This window comes from Epinephelus fuscoguttatus, linkage group LG7, assembly GCF_011397635.1.
Source record: "Epinephelus fuscoguttatus linkage group LG7, E.fuscoguttatus.final_Chr_v1".
Taxonomy (NCBI): Eukaryota; Metazoa; Chordata; class Actinopteri; order Perciformes; family Serranidae; genus Epinephelus; species Epinephelus fuscoguttatus.
Window position 1 is genome coordinate 39,826,267 of NC_064758.1, and position 23,548 is coordinate 39,849,814.

Here is a 23,548-nt window from a genome sequence, read left to right on the forward strand (position 1 = left end):
TGATAGTAGGGACTTGTTGGAAATAAAGCTTCTCTTGCTTCTTTTCCATTTTCTGCCCATCCCCGAACGCCTCACCCTGAGGTCAGTTCTGCCTGGTTTGCCAGGCCAATCAGATGGTCAGGCCTGGCTAGCCACGGCTGCACTCCTTCACCTCGTCTTTTCCTTTCCTTCTTCGCCTCCTTCGCTCACTCTGTTTTCCCTTCTCTCTCCCTCCTTCTCTCCTTCTCTCTCTCTCTCTCTCTCTGCGAGCCTCGTACCCTCCACTTTACTTTTCCTACACTGCTTTCTGTCATGACTCACTGCTCCTGCCACTGCCATGACAACCGGCCGACCGCTCACATGGCCTGTTGAGTGTTTGCAGTCAGCTTCCTCTGTTTCACTCCGTGTGTCAGCTACCTGGATATGGAGCCAGCGTGCTCATTCATGTTGCCATAGTTTCTGCTTACATTCAGCAGCTGCTGTGAAGTCTGTCAGTTCTATTCACTGTAACGATCATTCCTAAAATGTGATTAATGTACATGCTGAGTGAAGTTCTTCTAACCACAATTAAAAACACAGTCTTAAAGGGACAGTTTGGATCTTTTGAAATGGGGTTGTACAAGGTTCTTATCCATAGACTGTACATTATATACAATAGATGTCAGTTGGCACACCCCCAGTTTGGAGAAACAGGCTAGAGTCCGACAGAAGCTAACAATGTACTGCTGAGGATGGGGGTAGCAGCAAAACAAAAATAAGTATCAGCTCAAGTGCACATTATATTTAGAGTATTTTCACAGTTCTACCCTGCAGCCAGACAGCAATTTTTGACAGGGAACTGAAACTGTATATCGTCCTCTTCAAAGCCAAACTCCATTGAGAAAAACAGTAATTTAACATCGCTGGACGCAGGAGCTACTGCCTTCATCAGTCAATCAGTTTATGTTATTGTGTGACTTCAGTGAATAAAACGGTGTGTTCAGATTCACCAAAGTCACACAATAACACAGACTATCTCATTGATTGAGGCAGTGGTGCACTGGCGGCTCTCGTGTTCAGGGAGCCAAAACTACTGTTTTTGTCGATGGAGTCTGGTGGCTGTGACGATGGGGGAACTGAAGCTGTGAACGGCTTCCCTATCAAACTGTCTGGCTGTCTGACAAAATGGTAAAGAAGTGCTTTCAATATAGTGTTCACTCAAACTGTGCTAGACTTTCTTAGATGGGATTTTTTTTAGGTGCCAAAATGCATTTTGCTGCTGACCCCCATCCACAGCAGTAAGTTGCTTAGTGTCTGTGCCGGCTCTCCTAGTGCTTCTCCAAACTGGCGCGTGCCAACTGACATCTACTATGGATAAGTGTGCCATACAACCCCATCTGAACTGTCTCATTAATAGGAAAAAATACCCTCTGCAGCTCTATAAGCGTTAGAAATACATCTGATTTTAAATACGCTGTGTATTTCTCGGGTAGTAAGACTTACTGCAGTGACGTTTTCTGTTGTTATAATCATCTCTCATAAAGGTTAGTGAAGTAGTGTTTGTTCCGTCCCTCTGCACCCAGTTCCCGGGTATATTCTATGATAAAGGTTATGCTCTACACTGTTTGCACAAAAACAGCATTTAGATGCAAGTTGATGCTTTGTGGTTTTTGCAGGTTTCCTCAGGAGGCACTCTCAGGTTAAAAGTGACATCTCTCTCTTTCTCTCTGTCTCTCTTTCTATCTCACACATCACATCTTCACCTCTCTGATATGCATCAGTCAGGCTGGATGTTTATGACAGCTTCAGTCCTGCTAAAGCCGTCATCCACTCATGAAAGAGCTAGTGCGAGGCTGTCTGCCGGTCTCTGTTCAAGGCTGCAGAGAGAAGACTTTTATATGTGGGTCTGACACTGATCAGATCAGATGCAAACAGCATCTGGACAGGCACAGTTAGAACAAACAGCTTTTGGGAAACAACAAGTTTGAACTGTATCTCTGTTTCATTGCATTGTAATGGATGCTTTAAATAAGTATTTCACAGCTGGTCTTTTCATAAAACTGGGCTGTCTGTTGTACACAAGATGCAAATACTTTTGAAATTTGAGTTACATGACCAGAAAAAAAACTAATACCATGACCTAAAATTTCCAGACATTGCACAGCATCGGATGAATAAACACTCCTGCTGTTGGGTGATATAATTCAAGCTTGGGTGTTTTGACACAGGAAACAATATGGTGGCTGGTTGGTAACAAAAGATCACGTATTGCAGTTAAAGGTCCAGTGTGTAGGATTTAAGTGGAATTTATACTTCTGCGCCATACCTGCTTTGATGTAGAGCTTACACCGTGGTCTGACATGCATTTCCCCAGAGATGTAACTACGTGTCGCAGCAACGCAGAAGCTGAAACCGTTTCCCTCAGTGAAAACAAAGCTTTTATTTACTTTAATTTCACAGATAAAAAACAATAAATTGTGAAGACAATAAAGTCTCCACAAAAGTAGCATTTTAAGTCTTGTGTGATTTATCCTGGCTTCATATGAGCAGAGGAATTTTTTTGCTCATTGCTAGGCTAATTTAAACATTGTAGAATGCCATAGGCTTATGCTAATAGCATTAGCTTGTTGTATTTGTGGGGAAAATGTAAGTTATAATGAAGCCGATTTCTTGTACTTGTGTTTGGAATTGTCACTATTATTAAGCCATGTTTAACGTGTTTAGGAGGTGTTAATAGTGTTTAGGAGGTGTAACTGCAGCGTGTGTAACCACCTCAAAATAAAAATGTAAGTGTTACCTTGGAATGAGCCATTTATATCTACATAGGGAGCAGGTCCTTGTTTGCGAAGCTTGCCGTGTTGCACTGCCATGTTTCTACAGTAGCCCTGAATGAAAAACCAAACACTGGCTCTGGATAGGGCCATTCGCATTTTCACCTCGGCCATCGTAGTTAGCAGCCCCTCTGTGACGAGCATTGTCATAAAAACACTTTTTTTTTTTTTTACATGAAACTACTTTATTCAGAGGAACCAGGAGAAGTTTCAGCTGGGTGCAATCTGCAGTCTTCACCACTAGATGCCACTAAATCCCCCTAAATCTTACACACTGTCCCTTTAAACAGTGAGCTAAAGTATGTTTCTGAAAACATTTAAGGCGAGAAGAAGGCAACGCTGTTACAGAATCTTGGCTCATATTTGATCATCATTTACTGTCATATTTTATGTCATAGAACAAAACGTGATAGTCTCTTAAGCTTGTGTTAACCACAGACCTTAATTCAGTCATCTAACCAAAAACCGATTGACTTTGAGAAGAGGGAACTGGGAATGGTGAAATGCTAACTCATTTCTGGGTTTCAGGACTAATTCTTGGGGCACTCTATAATGAGTAGCTTGAGCATTAGCCATAGAGCCAACAAATATCCCTTTAAGTGAAGTAAAATAAAAAGTTTGTTTCATGACTTCTTGTGTCTGCAGTTACACGGCTACAGAGGCAAGGAGCCGCTTGGCCTCCAGATCTTCATCGGTACAGCCGATGAGCGCATCCTCAAGCCCCACGCCTTTTATCAAGTCCACCGCATCACTGGCAAGACAGTGACAACCACCAGTTATGAGAAGGTTATCCATGGCACCAAAGTCCTCGAAATCCCCCTGGAGCCAAAGAACAACATGAAAGCAGTGTAAGAAAATCATAACATGCATTTGATTTCTGAGTGATTCAACATGTTCTCATTCAAATGCTTTTTAACATCCATTTTCCATATCTAGTTGTGCTTATATATTGAATATTCATATTCGCTTCCCACAGAATCGACTGTGCCGGGATCCTGAAGCTCAGGAACGCCGACATCGAGCTGAGGAAGGGCGAGACGGACGTCGGTCGGAAAAACACCCGCGTTCGCCTCGTGTTTCGTGTGCACATACCTCAGCCTGGAGGACAGCACGTCTCTCTCCAAGTGGCCTCGCATCCTATCGAGTGCTGTAAGCAGCTGCACATAACACGCTTTTATTATTATCATCATCATATTTTTTTTTACCTCGTTAAAAAACTGGTTTGATACAATGAAGGGTTTATGAATTCCCCGCGTCTGTTTCCTGTTGAGGTCAAACTGCTGATGTTTTCATCACTTAACAAAACTTTATACAAAATAAACATTGTGAAAAAAGTAAGCCGCATTTAAATGAGTTTGGAGCTGGGCTGATAGTCCAGAGTCCGGCACACAAAGATGTCTTTATGCCACCAGGGCTTCCATCCAGTAGGTGGGCGCTGCATGTTTCAGTGTCTGTGTATCTGTTTGTATGTGCGCAGTAGTAAAGTCTGTGTTTGGGTACATCAGTACATGTGTACACAGTGTTATTAAAGCTGTCAGTGTAATCAAAACTCAAACAAGGAGGCCCTTTATCTGGCTTTGACTAACACCCTGTTCAAGACATAGCATTCATCATATCAGTGTATCAACAGGCTGCTCCTGTCATTGTAAAAAATCATGACGCAGAATATGATACCATTTAACAATCATCGTTTCCCGTGTATTTTCCGATCACAGAGAGGGCAGAACAGCAGTTAATACCTGTGTGTCGTAAGATGAACTTCAGAACAATAGCCAGCAGTGAAAATCAATCATGTGTAAAGTTGCTTACAGCGACACCTGTGACACGTCTGTCACACCTGTTGATAAGCAGACTGTGTCATCGATGGTGTGTTTGAGGAAGCAGGGCCCCTGCTGGTGTCATCCTCTTTGTTTTATCCGCTTGTGATGTCGTCGGGGGAACAAACTTGTTCAAAGGTCAGGGGGTTGTTTGTCGACAGCTCGCCTCAGTGAGTGAGGAGTTTCAGCTGAGCTAATGGCTGATAATAAGCTACAACATGAGAGAGCAGCACTGAGATTAAAGGGATAATTTGGATCATTTGATGTCGGGTTGTATGGGATACTATAACACTACAGTAGATGTCTACACCTCTAGTTTAGAAAAGCAGGCAGGAGTACTAGCATGGAAGCTAAGCAATGTAGGAGGCAACAAAATTAATTTCAGCTATGTAAAAAATCTATATCTGTTTAAGTTCACACTATATTTTGAATATTTTTACTGCTATTCCTGTTCAATCGCTCTCCTCAATACCAGACTCCATTGAGAAAAACACTGATTTAACATCGCTGAACACAGGAGCTGCTGGTCGACTGCTGCCATGGTCACTTATTTAGTTTATGTAATTGTGTAACTTCAGTGATTAAAATGATTAGTTCTGATTCACCAGAGTCCCACACTAACACAAACAAACAAACTGATCAAAGCAGCTGTAGAGGAGCAGCTCCTGTGTTCAGTGAGCTAAAATGACTATTTTTGTCAATGGAGTCTGGTGGCATTAATAAGAGCATAGATGGGGAACTGAAGCTTTTACCTGACTTCCCCGTCAGAACAGGATGTCTGTGACAAGGTTAAGTGGTGAAAATATTCTCAATATAGCATACACTTAAACTGTTATTGATTGTTTAAGGTGGAACTATTTGAAGGCGGCTAAAATGCGTTTTTGCTGCTGTCCCCATCCACAGCAGTACATTGCTTAGCTTCTGTTTCTCCAAGTGCCTCATACAACCCCACTTCAAACAAATCCAACCTATCAATTTGACTTTTTAACATACCCTATACCCCTGTATTCAAACCTTTTATTCCTATTCCATCAGATGTGCATCATTTTATGCATATTTCAATAAAAAAAAAAAATCCGCCTGACATATTTGGCATCTTTAAAATCTTTAGGATCTCCACTAGAATTGAAAACAAAGTCCTGTTTAACTGCAGTGACATTTGAAGCATCACATACAGTAGGTAGTATTTATTGCAGCGCTGTGTTATTAGATTGTATCTGACTGTCAGGCGTTCCTCTTATTTTTTCCGCTTCCTGAACAGTACTTTACTGTATACAGACCGGGGGGGGGTTGATTGTTGAATGACTCAGCATCACCTCGTTATTGTAAAACGTAGTCACTTCTTGGTAATACATTGTTTGTGCACTTGTGAGGAATCAAAACTTAATCAAGCTTCCAGTGAAGTGTTGCTTTATTTCATACTGTCGTTTAGGCTTGCAGCTAACGATTTTCATAGCCATTAATGTGCAGAGAACTTATTTGATTATACAATTAATGGTCTATAAGATATCCAAAAACAAGGTAAGGTAAAACTTTAATGTCCCTAAGGGGCAACTGGAGATACAGACAGTAATTATGAGTACAACAAAACAGACGGTACAATACATAACACACAGAATCCAGTCTCACACACTGTCAGGGGTAAATCATGGACAATTAGTGGTCACTGCTGGTTAAGATAAGTGATTGCAGACAGGACAAAGGACGATCTGTAACGCTTAGTGCTACATTTAGAGAGGCAAAACCTCCGCCCTGTTTGAAGCATCTGAAACTCGACATGGAGAGGATGTTGAGAGTCTGAGACAATAGACTGAGCTTTAGAAGTTGTTCTTGTTTTTAAGGCTAAGATTACCAAACCGGCAATGTTAAAAGAAAGAACAGGCTCTGAAACTGCCTGGAGGTGACGTCTTCAGCTGTCTTGTTTTCTCACCAACAGTCTAAAGCCAAAAGATATTCAGTTGACATTGAAATTAAAAGGAGAAAAGCATTATGAAAACAGTAGTTTTTCTGTCAACCGACTAAACGATCAATCCGCTAATCATTTCAATTCCACTACAGTTAAATGCTGGTTTATGTGTTAAATGTTTCCATATGTGAGTGTGTGTGACAGCAGATAGACAGTGAATGTAACACGCCTCCCCTCTGTGTGTGCCGACAGCCCAGCGTTCAGCACATGAGCTTCCCATGGTGGAGAAGCAGGACATTGACAGCTGCTCAGTTCTGGGAGGCCAGCAGATGATCCTGACTGGGCAGAACTTCAGCTCTGATTCCAAGGTCATTTTTTTGGAGAAAACCCAGGGTGAGTGGCACCGAATCATATCCTCCCCCGCACCACTCACAACCTTTAGTCATTCTCTAGACGTTTTATAGGTATTTTGCAACAATAAACACATACATTGCCCAGAAACCTGTTACTAACCATTTGAAACCTTCAGGGTCTGTGCATCTGTTAGTTCTGCTATGACACAACACAGTGCCACAGTAACACCACAACACCAGTGATAACAATGACTCATAGGTATTCATGTCAGTGTAACACGTTCATAGCTTTCACATTTCACCACCAGCTTTGGGGAGATGGAGCCACATGAGTTATTTGCATGATCCAAATGATAACACTGCAGCCTCACTTCCCTTTGCCCTTTTCTCCCTTGCTGACATCCATGATGTCTTATCACTGCTCAGATGAGCCTTTTGTTGTGTGATGAGTAGTTCTGTGTGTCATGTGTCATGTCACGTATTTGTTGATGCCTTTGGTTGACATATAAAGAAAGATTTCGTCCCCCAAATGACCCTTTGTGTGTTAAATAATTACCCTGTGTTATGTTGAAATCAGGAGGAACACTTTGTCTTGCATGCCTCCTGTGAATGAAGAATCCAAAAATTGAGAGAATTCTTGATATCTTAGTAAAGTCATAGCAGTCCGTGTCTAACAACGGCAAAACTCTATCAAAACAGATGTTTACGAGCTTTCACACAACTTGTGCAGTACAAGTTAAGTCTCATTTATTCTGTTGTATGCTCAGTACTTTCTGACAAGGGACTGAAATGAAAGTTTTGCTCCCCTCAGAGCCAGACTCCTTTGACAAAATCAGTAATTTTACCCTGCTGAACACAAGAGCTGCTGGTCTACTGCTGCCTTGATCAGTTAGTGTTTTTGTGTTATTGTGTGGCTTTGGTGAATCCGAACTTACTCTTTAAAACACCAAAGTCACACAATAACACAAACAAACTACAGTTTGAGGCAGTGGTGGACTAGCAGCAGCTCCTGTGTTCGGCAGAGTACAATTACTGTTGTCAATGGAGTCTGGCTCTGAGGGGAGCATAGATAAGTTTCACTTTGACTTCAGTTCCTCATCGAAAAGGGACGTCTGTTTGGGGGCCTGAGCATATGACATGACCGATGAGAGTTGGGTTATACTGTCTGAGTTGTGTGAGAGTTTGTAAACAGATGTTTTGATATAGTTTTGCTGTTGTTAAACGTGGACCCCAATCACCTCAATTCATCAAGAATGATCTCAGTCTTTGGATTGTTCATTTACCATGAAGGCATGCATTAAAAACAAAGTTTTCTACACATATTCAATGTAACATGGGGAGAGTAATCGATAAACAAATGATCATTTTGTTGGTGAAGTTTTCCTTTAAGTGCATCTGGATGGAAGGAAAGTATTTATTTTTATGTCCATTCATGGCAGGGAAATACAGTTTTTTACCTCCTATTATATAATGTTAGATTCTGTTGAAGGTGGACAGTTATGTTAAAATACTTGTCTGATATTGTGACTCACTGACTCCACTGCTGTCTGAGTGCTTGGCTTTTTAAATGCAAGCTCTCCACAGGCAACCTCAACTAAAACTTGGACCCACATGCCCCGGCTCCTTTCCTTTTTTTTTTCTCTTCTCCGGGGTTCCCTGCCGCTGTGTTACGACACACCACAGTAATGGATAGTAAGACAGAGACGGAAAAAGAAATCTTGCGAAGAGGGATTGCCATTGTTTTGGAGAGTTTCTGTATGACACAAAGTTCTGGACCAGTGCAGCTGTGAAATCCCTCTGAATGAGAGACAGCTGCCTCTGGCTGGAGCTCCCCTGGCTCCTGTGCTGCTTGGACAGGGAGGATTGTATGGAGGGAAGGAAAGCTTCCCCAGCCAAGTCAAGCCTTTTCTCGGGCTCTCTCTCCAGCTCTTTCGCTCCCCCCTCCTTTCCACCTCCACGCACAATTATCTCCACAGGGAGAACAAGAGTCGGGGTATCCCTGAGAGTAGAATTGCAACAAAACGCAAACAAACACAAACGCCAAGAAAGCAGTAGTCATCACGTTTTTGTAAGACGTGGAGAGAGTTGATCATAAAAATAAAGTTTAGAAAAAAGCAAAGAAAAATTGGCAAGATGTGTGGAATCCCCCTTTCTCCTGCTGACTCATTTAAGCCATGTGTTTTTAATCTGACAGAGGGTTTCCCACCTACAGTAACATTCAAAAAGGGCTCACTGCAGCACATGTCGGATCATGTGTTGGGGCAGATGGAGTTTACATTCACCACCACATTTAGTTTTCTACTTTTTCACCTCAACGTCAGCTTAAATGTAAATGTGATGAGGTGTGATGTAACATTACATAAACCGTAAAGACGTGGAGCAGAGCGAAGCCTGCACTTCTCATCACATCCCAGCTAATGTTGTGTTGCAGTCAGCGCTGCATTGGAGGGCACTCAGGTGTGTCTTTAACAGCCACGTGTCCTTCTGATTAATGGATGACTGTACGTTTGTGCGGGACCATCTCCACCTTTAGATGTCCTTGGTGGTGTTAGAGGAAGTGGTTTTAAATGTGATAATATCTACATGCACAAAGAGGCCTTTTCTGTCCACATGAATTTGGAATCAAATGGGTAACATGTTGCCAGTAAGACCTTACGGTGGCTACAAATCTATGGTTTAAAAGTGTGTTTGAATAAGAGAAATGAAATGAACACAAAAAGTGTTTTGAAAGATCTCAGAAAAAAAGTGATTTCTCGATTGTTTGGGATTCAGCGTTTTCCAAATTTACAGGCTCGAGACATCTTGAAACAATCAACCTTACTTACTTTACTGCAGAGTTAATTACCACATAGTTTAAGACTCGGTTTTCTCCTTCTCTCTTCTTTCTAGATGGGCAGCAAATCTGGGAAATGGAAGCAACAGTGGACAAAGACAAGAGCCAGCCTGTACGTGTAATATACGACTGTTTGTATCATACCTGTAAAACACACCAAACGTGTCAGTTGTCATGACTTAGTGGTTCAGTTCAAACAAGAAGCTCAGTGTCAGTAAATAACAGAGCCCTGTCTTGTAGAGTATGCTGTTTGTGGAGGTGCCGTCCTACCGAGACACGTCTGTCTGCCACTCTGTCAAAGTGAACTTCTACGTCATTAATGGCAAGAGGAAGCGCAGCCAGCCTCAACATTTCTCCTACACACCACTGGCATGTAAGAATGCTGCTCAGCCTCTTTGTGGTATGCTTATATTAATTACACCGTGGGATGCGGATGTAACATAATGATTATTGTTACACGGAAAGTCTCAGTAGGAATGGTTTAAAGTTCACATGCCCTCCTGTTTATGTTTATAATTATGTTAATAATATCTTTGATTTTTCAGCTCCATCCATCAAGACAGAGCCTATAGACGAGTATGAAGCAGACCACATGGGCTTTGCCATGCCTCAGATTTTGGGCTTATCCCCTCATTCCTACTACCACAACCCACGCAGCGTCCTCCATCCAGACAATGGCATGGCCTCCTGCCAGCGCCTCAGCTCCAGCCTTCCAAACCAGGATGCACGTTTCCAACAGCAGAGCCCAGCCATCGTGTACTCCCGCGGGGGGAAGAGTCTGAGCAGCAGCCCTGGCCTTTATCATCAGACTGGAGGGATGATGCCCGACCCCCACCGGTCAGTCCTGGTCCACACGGGCTCCCCGGCTCAGCCTGTGGGTCCGATCGGTGCAGGCCAGCACCCTTCCATCATCCAGTTCTCCCCCACCAACCACCACCTGCTCCGCGGAGGAGACCCTCAAGCTCTCAGTGCTCCGCAGCCCGACAGCCAGCAGATCATCTACTGCGACGGATACTCCCCACAAGCAGCCGGCGCCCACTCACCCACCACACCCCCCCAGGCTCAGACAGCGGTGAGCCTCCCTCAGCACTATCCCACCGTGATCCAGCAGCAGCCCTACGTGCAGAAGGGGCAGCAGCAACAGAAAGGCCGAGCTCCACCTGGCACGGGGCAGATGGAGGCTCCAGGAGACGGACAGAGGAGGGTGACGGTCAAGGAGGAGAACTTGGACCAGGCCTACCTAGATGATGGTGAGTGTAAGTTAATGCTTTTATACTCTGTGTGAGTGGAAGCTTGGTGTGTTCAGTGTGTGTCTTTATCAGTAAAGTTTAGTGAAAAAAAAGCAGGCAGACGAGTGATGGATATATGTAATTCCCCTTTTTTTGAAAGAGACAGATGAGAAGGGATTTGACTTTTCAAAAGAACAATTCAAGGATATTTACAGTATGATCTACGTGCTATAGTATCGCTCTGAACAAAGCCAAAAGAAAAGACTCGCACTGTTAAAACAATCCTTGCCAGAAGGTGCAGTTATGTTCCACTCAAGGTGGAAATAACAGGGATTATGAGTCATATGTTTATACTTACTCTTGTCAACCCCATTACCCTCTGACAGAATTAATGTCAGGCCACGTCCAGCAGCAGGCACAAGGTTGACCCCCGTCCTTACTTTGGAGTTAAAGGTTCTCCAAACTATATTATTACAATAAAATGAAGTGGTACATTCTTTTCTATTCCTCAGTCTGCGTCAGCCAGGTGAGCTGTAAAGGCAGCTTGAGGTCGTCCTCGCGTCTTTCATTCAACAATGTTCATTCTGCCGGTCGCAGGGGTTCGTCTGGCACCGCCACACATCAGGAAATGAGCTTTTTTCTCTCTCCTGCATTAAAGACAGAGAGGGAGGGAGAAAAAAGTGTCACTCTCCTGACCGCCTGGACATGTTGACACTGTTATGAAGTGAAAAACAACTTCCATGGCAACCATTGTCAAACAGTGGAACGGGCTGCCTGGGAGAGCTGGGGAAAGCCTCTTTGTTTGTTATAGTTGGCCGGGGCTTCTCCTTGGCCTTATGCCCCTCGATTCTGCGGGGGAACCCACCAGAGGATTAGCTTTTTTTCCGACCACGGGATTCTGCCAATCTGGCACAAGAAATTCCTATTTGCAGCTGCTCTCCTCCAGAAATCCAGCCTGATCCCTGTAAGATAGCGGGAGGGCGGAGGGTAGTTCGCAGGAAAAGGGAAGGGGCTGCGTGTGTGTGTGTGTTTCAATGGAAAAATTGAAACGAAGAAAAAGGGCCAGCAATGGAATTTGTGTTTTTTGGATGGAACTTGCAGGGTTTCCCTCCGCAGTAAACAGCAACAGGGCTGTGGGTTGGTGAATTAACACGGAGTCAGAGGAACAGTCAAACTGGGCCTCCTGTTTGATCCTCCCATCATCAAAAGGTGATGACGACCGGTCGGCTTCCCAGGGTGCCTCTGCATCTTTGTTCAGATTTAATTTTAATTTTAAAAGCACATTAACTTCTCTCTGGAAATCTTGTAAAAACTAATTGTAGAATTAGCAGTTACTTCATTTTAATCGCCTTCTTTTATCCTGGGAACTGCAGGCGATTTTATTATTTTAAAACTACAATATAATGATTGCCACCTCTATTATACTACATCCCTAAATATTAAGACCTTATTCATAAGGCATTAACAGTTTTCTGCCCTTTGCCAATCTTCCTACAGGTGATAAACCACCTACCCACATAATTGTTGGGTCTACTTGTCAACACTTTAATGAGGGGAAAATAAGGAGGGACTTCCCGATATTTCAAACATTGCGAGAAGATAAGCGAGGTCAAAAATCCCCTCTGTGTTTGACTGCAAAGGTGTCAATCCTGACTACAAAACAATCATTTAAGTTGGGACCATCAAACACATTTTCACCAAAGTGAGATTGTCAACATTACTCATCGAGACATGTGTTTCAGTCTGTAGTCATTTTTGAAAAGAGGGTGATGCCACATCCTGGTATCGTCACCGTCTTGTGGTCGTTAACTGTCACATCTCAATATGCCTGAACTGTGTCAACCTGAGTGAAGAGTGATAAATGAAAGTCAGGTATTTGTCTTTGTGCCAAAAACTTGGCTCTCAATCTCCTACGCAGACGGCTCGTATCTTCAACCCTCACACAAGTTCCCATGCCTCCTGTTGGTGGGCAAACAAGACGAGGGCTGTTGATAGATAAATACAAATATCAATATCATCAAAAGATGTGTGTTGGAGCCTGCCTTGCTTTTGGACCAAAAAGGTCAAGAATGTTGGCATGTCTAACTGCGTGCCACATAGTTGGTTTACTGAAAACAGTAAGAGAGCCACTGGCGTAGCTTACAAAGGCTGAGAGTGACAGATTTAGTGGGTGTGGAATAAAGCCCAGAGGCAGTGGAGCAGGTGAAATTGTTCCAGCAGGTAGAGATCAGGGCAGGAGAGATAAAGCACACAGCAACAGCCTGGTGGACACGCATTAGTCTCAGCTCACTTCCATCCCATTTAAAAGGCCTGATCAAATACACAGCTTAGCTGTATCCAGACGGGGCTACAACCGCAGTGATGAGCACATGACAACTGCTTCAAGACACTTAGCGTTTGAGTTGTTTCAATAAGTTTTGCCATACATGTGGATTTTTGTTTGTCAGCCTCTTTCAGGTATTCTAAAAAACAGCCCCTCATGTCCATATTTACAGTGCAAGATTCATCAGTTGCTGGGTGTGAGGGTAGAAAAAATCTTAGATGCATCTTGAGTCTCTTGAAAGATTTTGTCTTGATGCAGAAAAGTAAATAATTGGAAATGTAAAACCCAAGCCTTAACTTCATGATCACCTGTAACAGTTTTGTAAGACCAGGCTGTACGTTCCCTAAAGCTGAACTGATTGGATGGTGACACGTAATGGATGGAAAATGTTCCCCAGTGGCATTAATAAAAGCTAATATAAGAAAATTCATCTCTTTATTTTAATTATGGCTCATTACAAAAATGCTGTTTCAAAAGTAGCAACTAGTCAAATAGTGAGATAAAATACATCTTGTATAGGCATCATAAAATTTGATGCATCGATGTACATCGAAAATCATTTTATAATGACAGTAGCCCTCTGAATTGGACTTGAATTGTGAGGTTGCTGTACAGTAGCTGTTTCTTCACGACATAATGTTCACCATACCATGTTCTAGGCATGTCACAAGTAGTGGATACCAGTACCAGTGAAATTCCACAATTCTTGATACCCAATTCTTAAACACACACTTCATTAAAAACATCAAATTCAATTTTATTTAAATCCCTGATGATATGCTTTGAAGGCATAGTAGTCTTTTTGGGTTCATAAGATTTTGTGGGCAAGGAAATATATTAATATAAAGCCTACAGCAGTGGTTTCCAACTGGTGGGTCGCGGTCCAAAAGTGGGACCATTCCCATTTTTGCAGTGGGAAAGGCTGCAGGTCCATTCTGAAAGGACCGCAAGTGACTCGTGATGTTGTTGCATTTGTACATGTAAGATGTGATCGATGGTCTTTGTGGTAGGTTCTTTGTCCCGCCCCTCCTCCACTCCAAAAGCCAACAGTAAAAAATGACATTGGAGAGCACAGTGTTTTAATCAGAGCAAGACATTTTTTGGAGTAAGACATTTTTTAACTCTTGGCGACCAGGAAAAAAAGCCAAAAGTGCAACACTCAGTGCAGAAAAAATGCTCAGTGCCTCGTCATGCTGCTGGCATTTGTAGCAGCGTGTTCTTGTTGCCATCTTCCGCATGTTGTTGTTCTTCTTCTGTGCTTGTAGGCGTTCTTCTTCCTTTGGCATTTAAATGTCATAGTGGAAAACCTACAGCCGTATACTTTGCCCCAGCAGGTCTGTAAGAACTGCATCCCTGGTACTCAAGGTCCTGAAGAAAAATGAGTACCATCACCTTTTCAGAGTTTTGGCTTTAACTTGATACCAAAGTTTCAGTTCTCATGGCATCTCTACCATGTTCACCACCTTCATTAAGTGTGTTAGCATGCTAACATTGGCTAATTAGTACTAAATGGAAAGTGCAGCTGATGGATGCCATTAGTTTTGCAGGTATTGGACAAATTTAAACTTTGACCTGCTAGGGCCACTAGATGAAAAGTACAATTCATCCTAAAGGGAACATCAATGTGTGTACCAAATATTACAACAATCCATCCCAAAGTTCTCAAGACCTTTTATTCAAAACAATACATGTCAACCTCATGTTGGCTTTAGAGGTAAAGTCAAAGATCACCAAATTTTTAGACAATTCTCTTCAGGCTGGGCAGTCTTGTGCTGACTCCACGGATGAACAGGTTGTCTGACAAACGATTACAAGATTTCGTCTTTGTGAGGTGTAACCGCTGTACATCAAATAAGCTGGACTGTATGGGTCCATCCACGTCCCAACCCTCACCAACGGTCATGAGCTCTGGGTAGTGACCGAAAGAATGAGATCGTGGATACAGGCGGCCGAAATGAGTTTCCTCCGTGGGGTGTCTGGGGTCAGCCTTAGAGATAGGGCGAGGAGCTCGGACATCTGGAGGGAGCTCAGAGTAGAGCCGCTGCTCCTTCGCGTTGAAAGGGGTCAGTTGAAGTGGTTCGGGCATCTGATCAGGATCCTCCTGGGTGCCTCCCGTTAGAGGTGTTCTAGGCATGTTCCAATGGTCGGAGGCCCCGGGGCAGACCCAGAACACGCTGGAGGGATTACATATCTCATCTGGCCTGGAAACACCTTGGGGTCCCCCAGGAGGAGCTGGAAAGCCTTGCTGGTGAGAGGGATGTCTGGGGTGCTTTGTTTGGCCTGCTGCCCTGCGACCCGGCCCCGGATAAGTGAATGAAAATGGATGGATGGATGGATGGATGGATGAGGGAGCAACTCAAGTGAGTTTGTTTGAGTGTGTTTGCCAGCTAATTGCCATTAATCTGCCATCCATTTTTACATGTGAGTCCATGGATTATTGACTCACTCTTGGAGCCAGCCTCCTGTGGCCACTACAGGAACTGCAGTTTTTGGCACTTCTTCGTTGGCTTCATTTTTCAACCCTGGTGGTTGCTACTTGTGTCCGTTGAAAATGTCATGGCAGTCAATCTCATATCTTAATTGTTGCGATATTTCAGTCTGGACCAAAGTACTGACTGACTTACCAACCAATGTAGATATTGCCATCTCCAGAGCCATGCTGTGAATGTGGCTAAAACTTTCTTCTGGAGTTTATTTGAAGCAGTCTGGGTTAATCAAATCCTGTGGGTATCTTCCAAAGTTAGTATTCTTAGTGTGAAATTCTCTCATTATGTTCTCAGGAAGAAATTTTTGTGCTCAGAAAGACCATAACATAGGAAATACCCAGTTGTTTCAACTCCGACTGCTGAAGAGACTTCAAGTGAGCTTTGAAATATATTTCTGCACAGAGGAGTCTTCCATTGAAATCAGATTAGAAAGGGACTACACGTGTGGAGAATATGAATAATAACAGTAGCCAGTAACTCTTTCACTCTACAATTCGATGTGTGAGCATTGTTTGTGTGAGTGCTGACACACCGGATCTGTGGTTAGCTTGGCGGTTAGCTGTGAGTCCACTCACTCTACTTGCTCTTTTCTCTCTTTGGTTTTTAGCTTCAAGCTTTCATTACAATCCCTCATCAGCCACAGACGCACTGTGCACTACACACAAACACATACACTGTATTAACATGCAAATACTTGCAGACACACAAACACACACATTCCAGCTCGCAGCAGGCAGTGTGCAGGGACTGAGTCAGCTACTGTACAGGGTGTCTCTCCCTCTCTCCTCTCACAGTCGGTTGGTAAACAGTGCAGCTCATTGGTGCGGATCTCAGGAGCCAGACACTCACCTATTGAACAGACTAGCCCGAGTGTTCCCCGGGCCAGCCTCAAATAGCCGATCCGTGCCAACCCTTCATTAGATTCAGTAAAGCCCCACTGTATGTTGCCCCACTGCGGCGCTCCTGCTGCTTCTCTGAGCTTGTTTTATGCTCAGGAAAAATCCTGTGGCACCGTTGGGGAGATGAAAGTTTCTTTAAGGCATTAGGTGTCAGAGGGAATTCCACTACAGACTAAAATAAACAGGGCTGCTGATGTTGTGACGACAGAAGAGCACCCAGTTTGGCTGCTGCTGCAGTTTTTGCAAGCCTCAGATGTTGCTCTGGCTATAAAATGTGCTCAGTGTTGGGCTGCTGTAACGGCCTGTTTCTCTTTGACATCTGCAAATGATCAGATAGAAAAAGAGATTGGTTTGTTGTATGAAGGAGAAGATTGGTCTCATTGCTTAATTAGATTTAACAACACTTCACTGGAGTGGGTGCTACATCTAAGTAATGTATATCCATTAATTCCTGTGCTTTAACACCTCCTGACTGCTTGTCTTAATGGAGCTCTCTATGATATTCAGAACATATCTATGATTCAGAGGTTGTCTGCACACAGCTCTCAACTTTGAGGTAGTTGAGACAGCAGCTAGCCGCTAACTGTGCTAACAGGAAGTACAGTTCTAACAATGGCTACAGTGCTGACACAGGTAGCGGTTTTAACAAGAGGGGGACCAGAGAGTGGGTGCTTCGATATCAGCTGTAACCACCACATGAGCAGGGCTACCCATTGTTGTGATGGGCCACAATGCTGAAGCCATGTCAGCCCGAAAAATGTCCCATTGGACTTAAAGCCCATTTCTAAAATCATCCCAAAATGAATGCCCCTTGCTAGCGGCTATTTGACAGCCTAATCGCCAAAAAAATATGTTTCAATTATTCATTTCTCTAAACCACAAATTCATTACATTTGTCAACAGTGCTGTGGTAAATGTGTGGTTAGTTTACGGCCCAAAAAACACTTGGTTTTGGTCAGGAAAAGATCATGTTTTGGGTTGAAACACTCACATGTGGTGATTCAAAAGTCACTGGAATAGCAGGGACAGGTTGATATAGAAAACACCTGCGTTTGGTGGCTCAAACAGAACGCAGCAAATGTAGGTAAAAATACCGGGATTGGTGGCTCAAATGCAGCAGGAAAACTGAAACTAACTGCCGGGAGTGTGTATTTTCAGAGAAACAGGACTTCAGAGCAAAGAGCATTTGTTTTAGGGATAACAGGCTGATGAAGAAATTTACTTTTGGACCAATAGGACATTTTTCTGACTAATAGGGCTTTGGGATTTTGGGCTGTTGGAACAATAGCACAGTACAGAGCAGCGGCAATTAGCTAGCTACCTAGTGGGAAACAAACTCAAGACCCACATGCACTAGTAGGGCTCGGCGATATGACCAAAATCTCATATCACGATATAGGTCATTTCATATCCCGATAACGATACATATCACGATATAGCACACATTTTAATCCAATTAATAAAAAGTCGTGCAAAAGATGGACAGACTCCAAATGACGAAAAATATTGACATAAAAAGTGTAATTTGGGTCACAACGATATAAACGATAGAACAAAATATGAACGATAGACATTTTTCTCTCGTCACACGACATACAGTACAGGCCAAAAGTTTGGACACACCTTCTCATTCAATGCGTTTTCTTTATTTTCATGACCATTTACATTGTAGATTCTCACTGAAGGCATCAAAACTATGAATGAACACATGTGGAGTTATGTACTTAACAAAAAAAGGTGAAATAACTGAAAACATGTTTTATATTCTAGTTTCTTCAAAATAGCCACCCTTTGCTCTGATTACTGCTTTGCACACTCTTGGCATTCTCTCCATGAGCTTCAAGAGGTAGTCACCTGAAATGGTTTTCCAACAGTCTTGAAGGAGTTCCCAGAGGTGTTTAGCACTTGTTGGCCCCTTTGCCTTCACTCTGCGGTCCAGCTCACCCCAAACCATCTCGATTGGGTTCAGGTCCGGTGACTGTGGAGGCCAGGTCATCTGCCGCAGCACTCCATCACTCTCCTTCTTGGTCAAATAGCCCTTACACAGCCTGGAGGTGTGTTTGGGGTCATTGTCCTGTTGAAAAATAAATGATCGTCCAACTAAACGCAAAGCGGATGGGATGGCATGTCGCTGCAGGATGCTGTGGTAGCCATGCTGGTTCAGTGTGCCTTCAGTTTTGAATAAATCCCCAACAGTGTCACCAGCAAAACACCCCCACACCATCACACCTCCTCCTCCATGCTTCACAGTGGGAACCAGGCATGTGGAATCCATCCGTTCACCTTTTCTGCGTCTCACAAAGACACGGCGGTTGGAACCAAAGATCTCAAATTTGGACTCATCAGACCAAAGCACAGATTTCCACTGGTCTAATGTCCATTCCTTGTGTTTCTTGGCCCAAACAAATCTCTTCTGCTTGTTGCCTCTCCTTAGCAGTGGTTTCCTAGCAGCTATTTGACCATGAAGGCCTGATTCACGCAGTCTCCTCTTAACAGTTGTTCTAGAGATGGGTCTGCTGCTAGAACTCTGTGTGGCATTCATCTGGTCTCTGATCTGAGCTGCTGTTAACTTGCCATTTCTGAGGCTGGTGACTCGGATGAACTTATCCTCAGAAGCAGAGGTGACTCTTGGTCTTCCTTTCCTGGGTCGGTCCTCATGTGTGCCAGTTTCGCTGTAGCGCTTGATGGTTTTTGCGACTCCACTTGGGCACACATTTAAAGTTTTTGCAATTTTCCGGACTGACTGACCTTCATTTCTTAGAGTAATGATGGCCACTCGTTTTTCTTTAGTTAGCTGATTGGTTCTTGCCATAATATGAATTTTAACAGTTGTCCAATAGGGCTGTCGGCTGTGTATTAACCTGACTTCTGCACAACACAACTGATGGTCCCAACCCCATTGATAAAGCAAGAAATTCCACTAATTAACCCTGATAAGGCACACCTGTGAAGTGGAAACCATTTCAGGTGACTACCTCTTGAAGCTCATGGAGAGAATGCCAAGAGTGTGCAAAGCAGTAATCAGAGCAAAGGGTGGCTATTTTGAAGAAACTAGAATATAAAACATGTTTTCAGTTATTTCACCTTTTTTTGTTAAGTACATAACTCCACATGTGTTCATTCATAGTTTTGATGCCTTCAGTGAGAATCTACAATGTAAATGGTCATGAAAATAAAGAAAACGCATTGAATGAGAAGGTGTGTCCAAACTTTTGGCCTGTACTGTATATTGTCATATTGCACAGCCCTATGCACTAGCATGCATTGGCGGCCAGACTGTCTTCCACAACAAAGAACATAGAACACTCATCGATAACATCAGTGTGACATCATTTCCTCCTCAGGACGCCATTCGTCAAAAATATCTTTACGCAGCAAAAAGTGATTTGCTGCTATTTGAATGCTCTGAATATCATACAGAGCTCATCTAAATAAGAATATCACCAAGCAACAGCTACTTTTTTTTAGCCAATTTTGTGGCGAGCTGTTCTGCCCTCAGCCTCTTATCTCTTTTGAGATGGTGTTGTGTGGGTGAGGTGGTGTCGGAATTTATTTTGCATGTGTTTTAATAGTTGCACCCTTTGCCTCGAAACTATGTAAATCGTGTGTTTTAATAGAGCACACACAAGCCAACTGAATAAAGTTCTTGTACAGTACTTCTAAAATTAGGCAGTGCAACAACTTGTATTTTGTACAGCTGGTGGTTCTTTCAGTGATGAATCATCCGAGTATTATTTTTTATTATTCACTCATCCCGTTGAGTTTAAGGGAAAAGTTCGAGCCTTAGCCTTCTTGCCAATAGGCTTAGTTATGGTAGCTGCATGGAAACAGCTGCATGGAAACAGCTAGCCTGACTCAGCCCAAAGGAAGGACGTAGGATTTGTTTTTTACATTGGTGGGGACACGTGACACGGGGAGTCCTCCACCAGAAAACTTTGAGTATCAAACACTTCCTGTTTTCTGGTAGCCTAATTTTTATGCACCAATTTGTGCACTTTCTTCCAAAACATATGGTGTAAATTTCTTTAACTGTGTCAAAATAAAGTCTTCTTCTTTCATGTTTTCATATTTTTATTGGAGATGTTCTAAATAAACACAAGCCAAGCTAGCTGTTTCCTCCTGTGTAAATCTTGATGCTAAGCTAAGCTAATCAGCTGCTGGCTATAGCTTCATAATTAGCGTACAGAGAGTGTAATTGATCTTCTCATCTAACTCCTGACAAGGAAGCAATTAAGCTTAACAAGAACATCTTTTTAAAAAGTATTAAAACTATGATAAAATGTGTGTCCCAGTGTCTTAACTCACACTTACCCAAAAGAAAAACCAGTGCTGATATCCAGATTTTAACACGAACATTTTTAAACTTTAGTTGAATAGCAGAATCCCAAAGTGTAGCCCGTTGCCATGGCTACAAAATCCCAGTCACGATATGTGCTCTGTAATGGCTTGGTTGCAGGCAAAAAGCTTTTTTGGCCCACTTTGAAATACTTATATTACTCATCGACTCTAATGAGTTCCCCGAGGCATGGTGGAAGCAGTGGCACCAGCGTATAATGTCTCCGAGTGCCAGTGTACACAGGCACACACACAGTAGGCTTCCAGGCCCGGGCTCCCAGATAAACACCAGAGCTCCACACAGACGGTGGGGCATATCTGCACACATGACATGTCACACATGCTCGCCATTCTTTCCTGCTCAAAGCAGAACTACCTGTTGAAATATGACCGTGTTTAAACAGAGGTGAGCAGCCACAGGTAGCTACACTTCCTCTTCACTTTGATGTCAGTGGTTGTTTTATCTGCACAGACACAGCAAAGCTTCAAATCCTTACAGATGTCAAGAATCTCTGTATAGAAATACAATATTTTGTTTCACGCACCCACCTGCACATCATGATTCTATTTTTAGAACCATGACGCTAAAAGTTTCCATTTCAACCCCCTTCCTCTTCTGTTGATGTGCATACACACACTTTTTATCATCCAAGCAACAGGGAGTAATCACGTATGGGCTCTTGCATAGCTCTACCTCTAGTGGTTACTCAACATTAATGCAGCCTTTATCTGCCTTTCATCACAGCCCTCACAGAAATGTCACAGACTACAAGGCAGGGGTTCTCAACTTGGCCGCTTTTGTAATATGACGGGAGGCCAGGGCCCGTTTATAATATTTACCACTAAATAATAAATAAATTGCTTGTTTTAAACCCTTTGTCCTCACTCATCTTCGCCAAGAGGCAGAACCAATGTCAGCAGCCTCCTGCAGGTCAAGTGTTCACAAGCGCACTTCTTGGATTTGAGGACATTTGGGGCTTAGCTCTGACCTCTGTCGGGGTCTGGGGGACTCCTCCCTTGGCAGTTTTTTTGGAGGTTTATAAAAAAAAAAAAAAAATCAGTGTTGATGCTTTGTTAATGCACTCTGGGGATTTTTTTGTACTCTGAATACAGTTAAGGTGCCAGTGTGAATCAGCGTATTTTAATTGTGAATTAGAAAATGGTCAGTGGGCCATGGGCACCCTGTCACTGGCCAGATTGGGCCCACAAGCTACAAGTTGAGTATACCGCTATAAGGCCTCCCTGTCCAGAGATTTTCAGAATTCTAATCAATTTCACTTTTTAACCTCCTGTGACCCCGAGTCCTCAAATGAGGACATTACATTTTGGGTTTGTTACATCTAGTGGAAGCAAAAGCACACTAGTCAATGTAAAAAATAAAATGGCAGCCATCTCTGCCAGCTCAGTTTACAGTCAATACCTAATCAGTTTTGTGGCTGAAACTTTTTAATTCATCCTTACTAATATTTGTAGTTTGATATGACAAAGATTCGACCAATTCTTTTAATAGTAACAAGCTAAAACACTGTTTATTAGCAAGTACTCATTTGAGGACATTGGGACTTTATTGTTGCAGCATATCACACAGTCAGATTAGGTGTGACAGACTGTTCTCACAGAAAAAAGGACATTTCTAGCCTAAAATACAAAGCGAGGAATATTTATAAACAGCTACTTGGAAGTCTGCTTTTTCACAGCCATGTTCAGGCATTGAAATTAACAGTTTTATACTTTAATACACACTTTTGACTTTTAAAATAAACCCATTATCCCAAAATGAGGACTTCTGTTTTTTAAACGACTTACTGTTCAAAGACAATGCTCTTTGCTTTTTGCAATGCTTTTTTGTCTCGTTATTTTATTAACTTTTATTGTATATTACAGAGTTGTTTGATTTTATGATCTATGGATACATTGCCACTTGTTTTTTGTTTTTTAATGTGTCTTGTAAGGTGTCCTGGAGTGCTCTGAAAATAGTATTTTTTTTTTTAGGGTTACCAGGTTCTACTTATCCCACATAGCTAGGAGGTTAATTTTGGCACACTGTTTTGATATGTGTTGTTGTATTGTAAAATCACTGAGATTGATTCTGCCTCTGTCTAACGTCTCCCCCTTTCTGTGTTTTACAGTGAATGAGATCATAAGAAAGGATCTGACGGGCGTTCAGGCCAGAGGGCAGACATAGAGGAGGGACGCGGGCAGGAAATGACAACATACGTCCCCCTCCTCTTCCCCCTCCCTACGTTCAACACACACACACACACACACACACACACACACACACACACAGTCTTCAACCTTCCAGCGAGGTGACGCACATCCACCAACAATCAAACCTTCTCTTCCTCATTTTCTTTACCTTTACAGATAGAAGTATCAGCCCCCGCCTGCTGTGTTTGCTTTGGATATTTTCCTGCAGTAAATAGTTTCATCTGGCAAACAGAACGATTCATTCGACCCGTAACGTCTGACACCAGCACCCAGCTGGTTTCCAGTAAACTGGTGAGAAACAACAGGCGAATGTGCCTTATCTTTTAGATTTTTTGTGGTTGGACATTTGGATGCAGTCTCTTTTTAA

At 42.9% G+C, this 23,548-nt stretch overlaps 1 protein-coding gene across 3 annotated transcripts in view; it reads left to right on the forward strand.

Annotated features, from left to right (window-relative positions):
- nfatc2a (nuclear factor of activated T cells 2a) overlaps positions 1 to 23,259 on the forward strand; it is a 28,687-nt gene extending 5,428 nt beyond the window's left edge. For 2 of the 3 annotated variants that reach the window (XM_049581364.1, XM_049581362.1), the window contains exons 4-10: positions 3,435 to 3,637; positions 3,766 to 3,938; positions 6,765 to 6,905; positions 9,755 to 9,810; positions 9,939 to 10,071; positions 10,244 to 10,954; positions 23,100 to 23,259. In XM_049581364.1, the coding sequence (XP_049437321.1) occupies positions 3,435 to 3,637; positions 3,766 to 3,938; positions 6,765 to 6,905; positions 9,755 to 9,810; positions 9,939 to 10,071; positions 10,244 to 10,954; positions 23,100 to 23,155 (1,473 nt within the window). In that variant the 3' untranslated portion in view covers positions 23,156 to 23,259. The remainder of the gene's footprint in view (positions 1 to 3,434; positions 3,638 to 3,765; positions 3,939 to 6,764; positions 6,906 to 9,754; positions 9,811 to 9,938; positions 10,072 to 10,243; positions 10,955 to 23,099) is intronic. The other variant, XM_049581363.1, reaches the window with a different exon arrangement.
- The last annotated feature ends 289 nt before the right edge of the window (positions 23,260 to 23,548 follow it).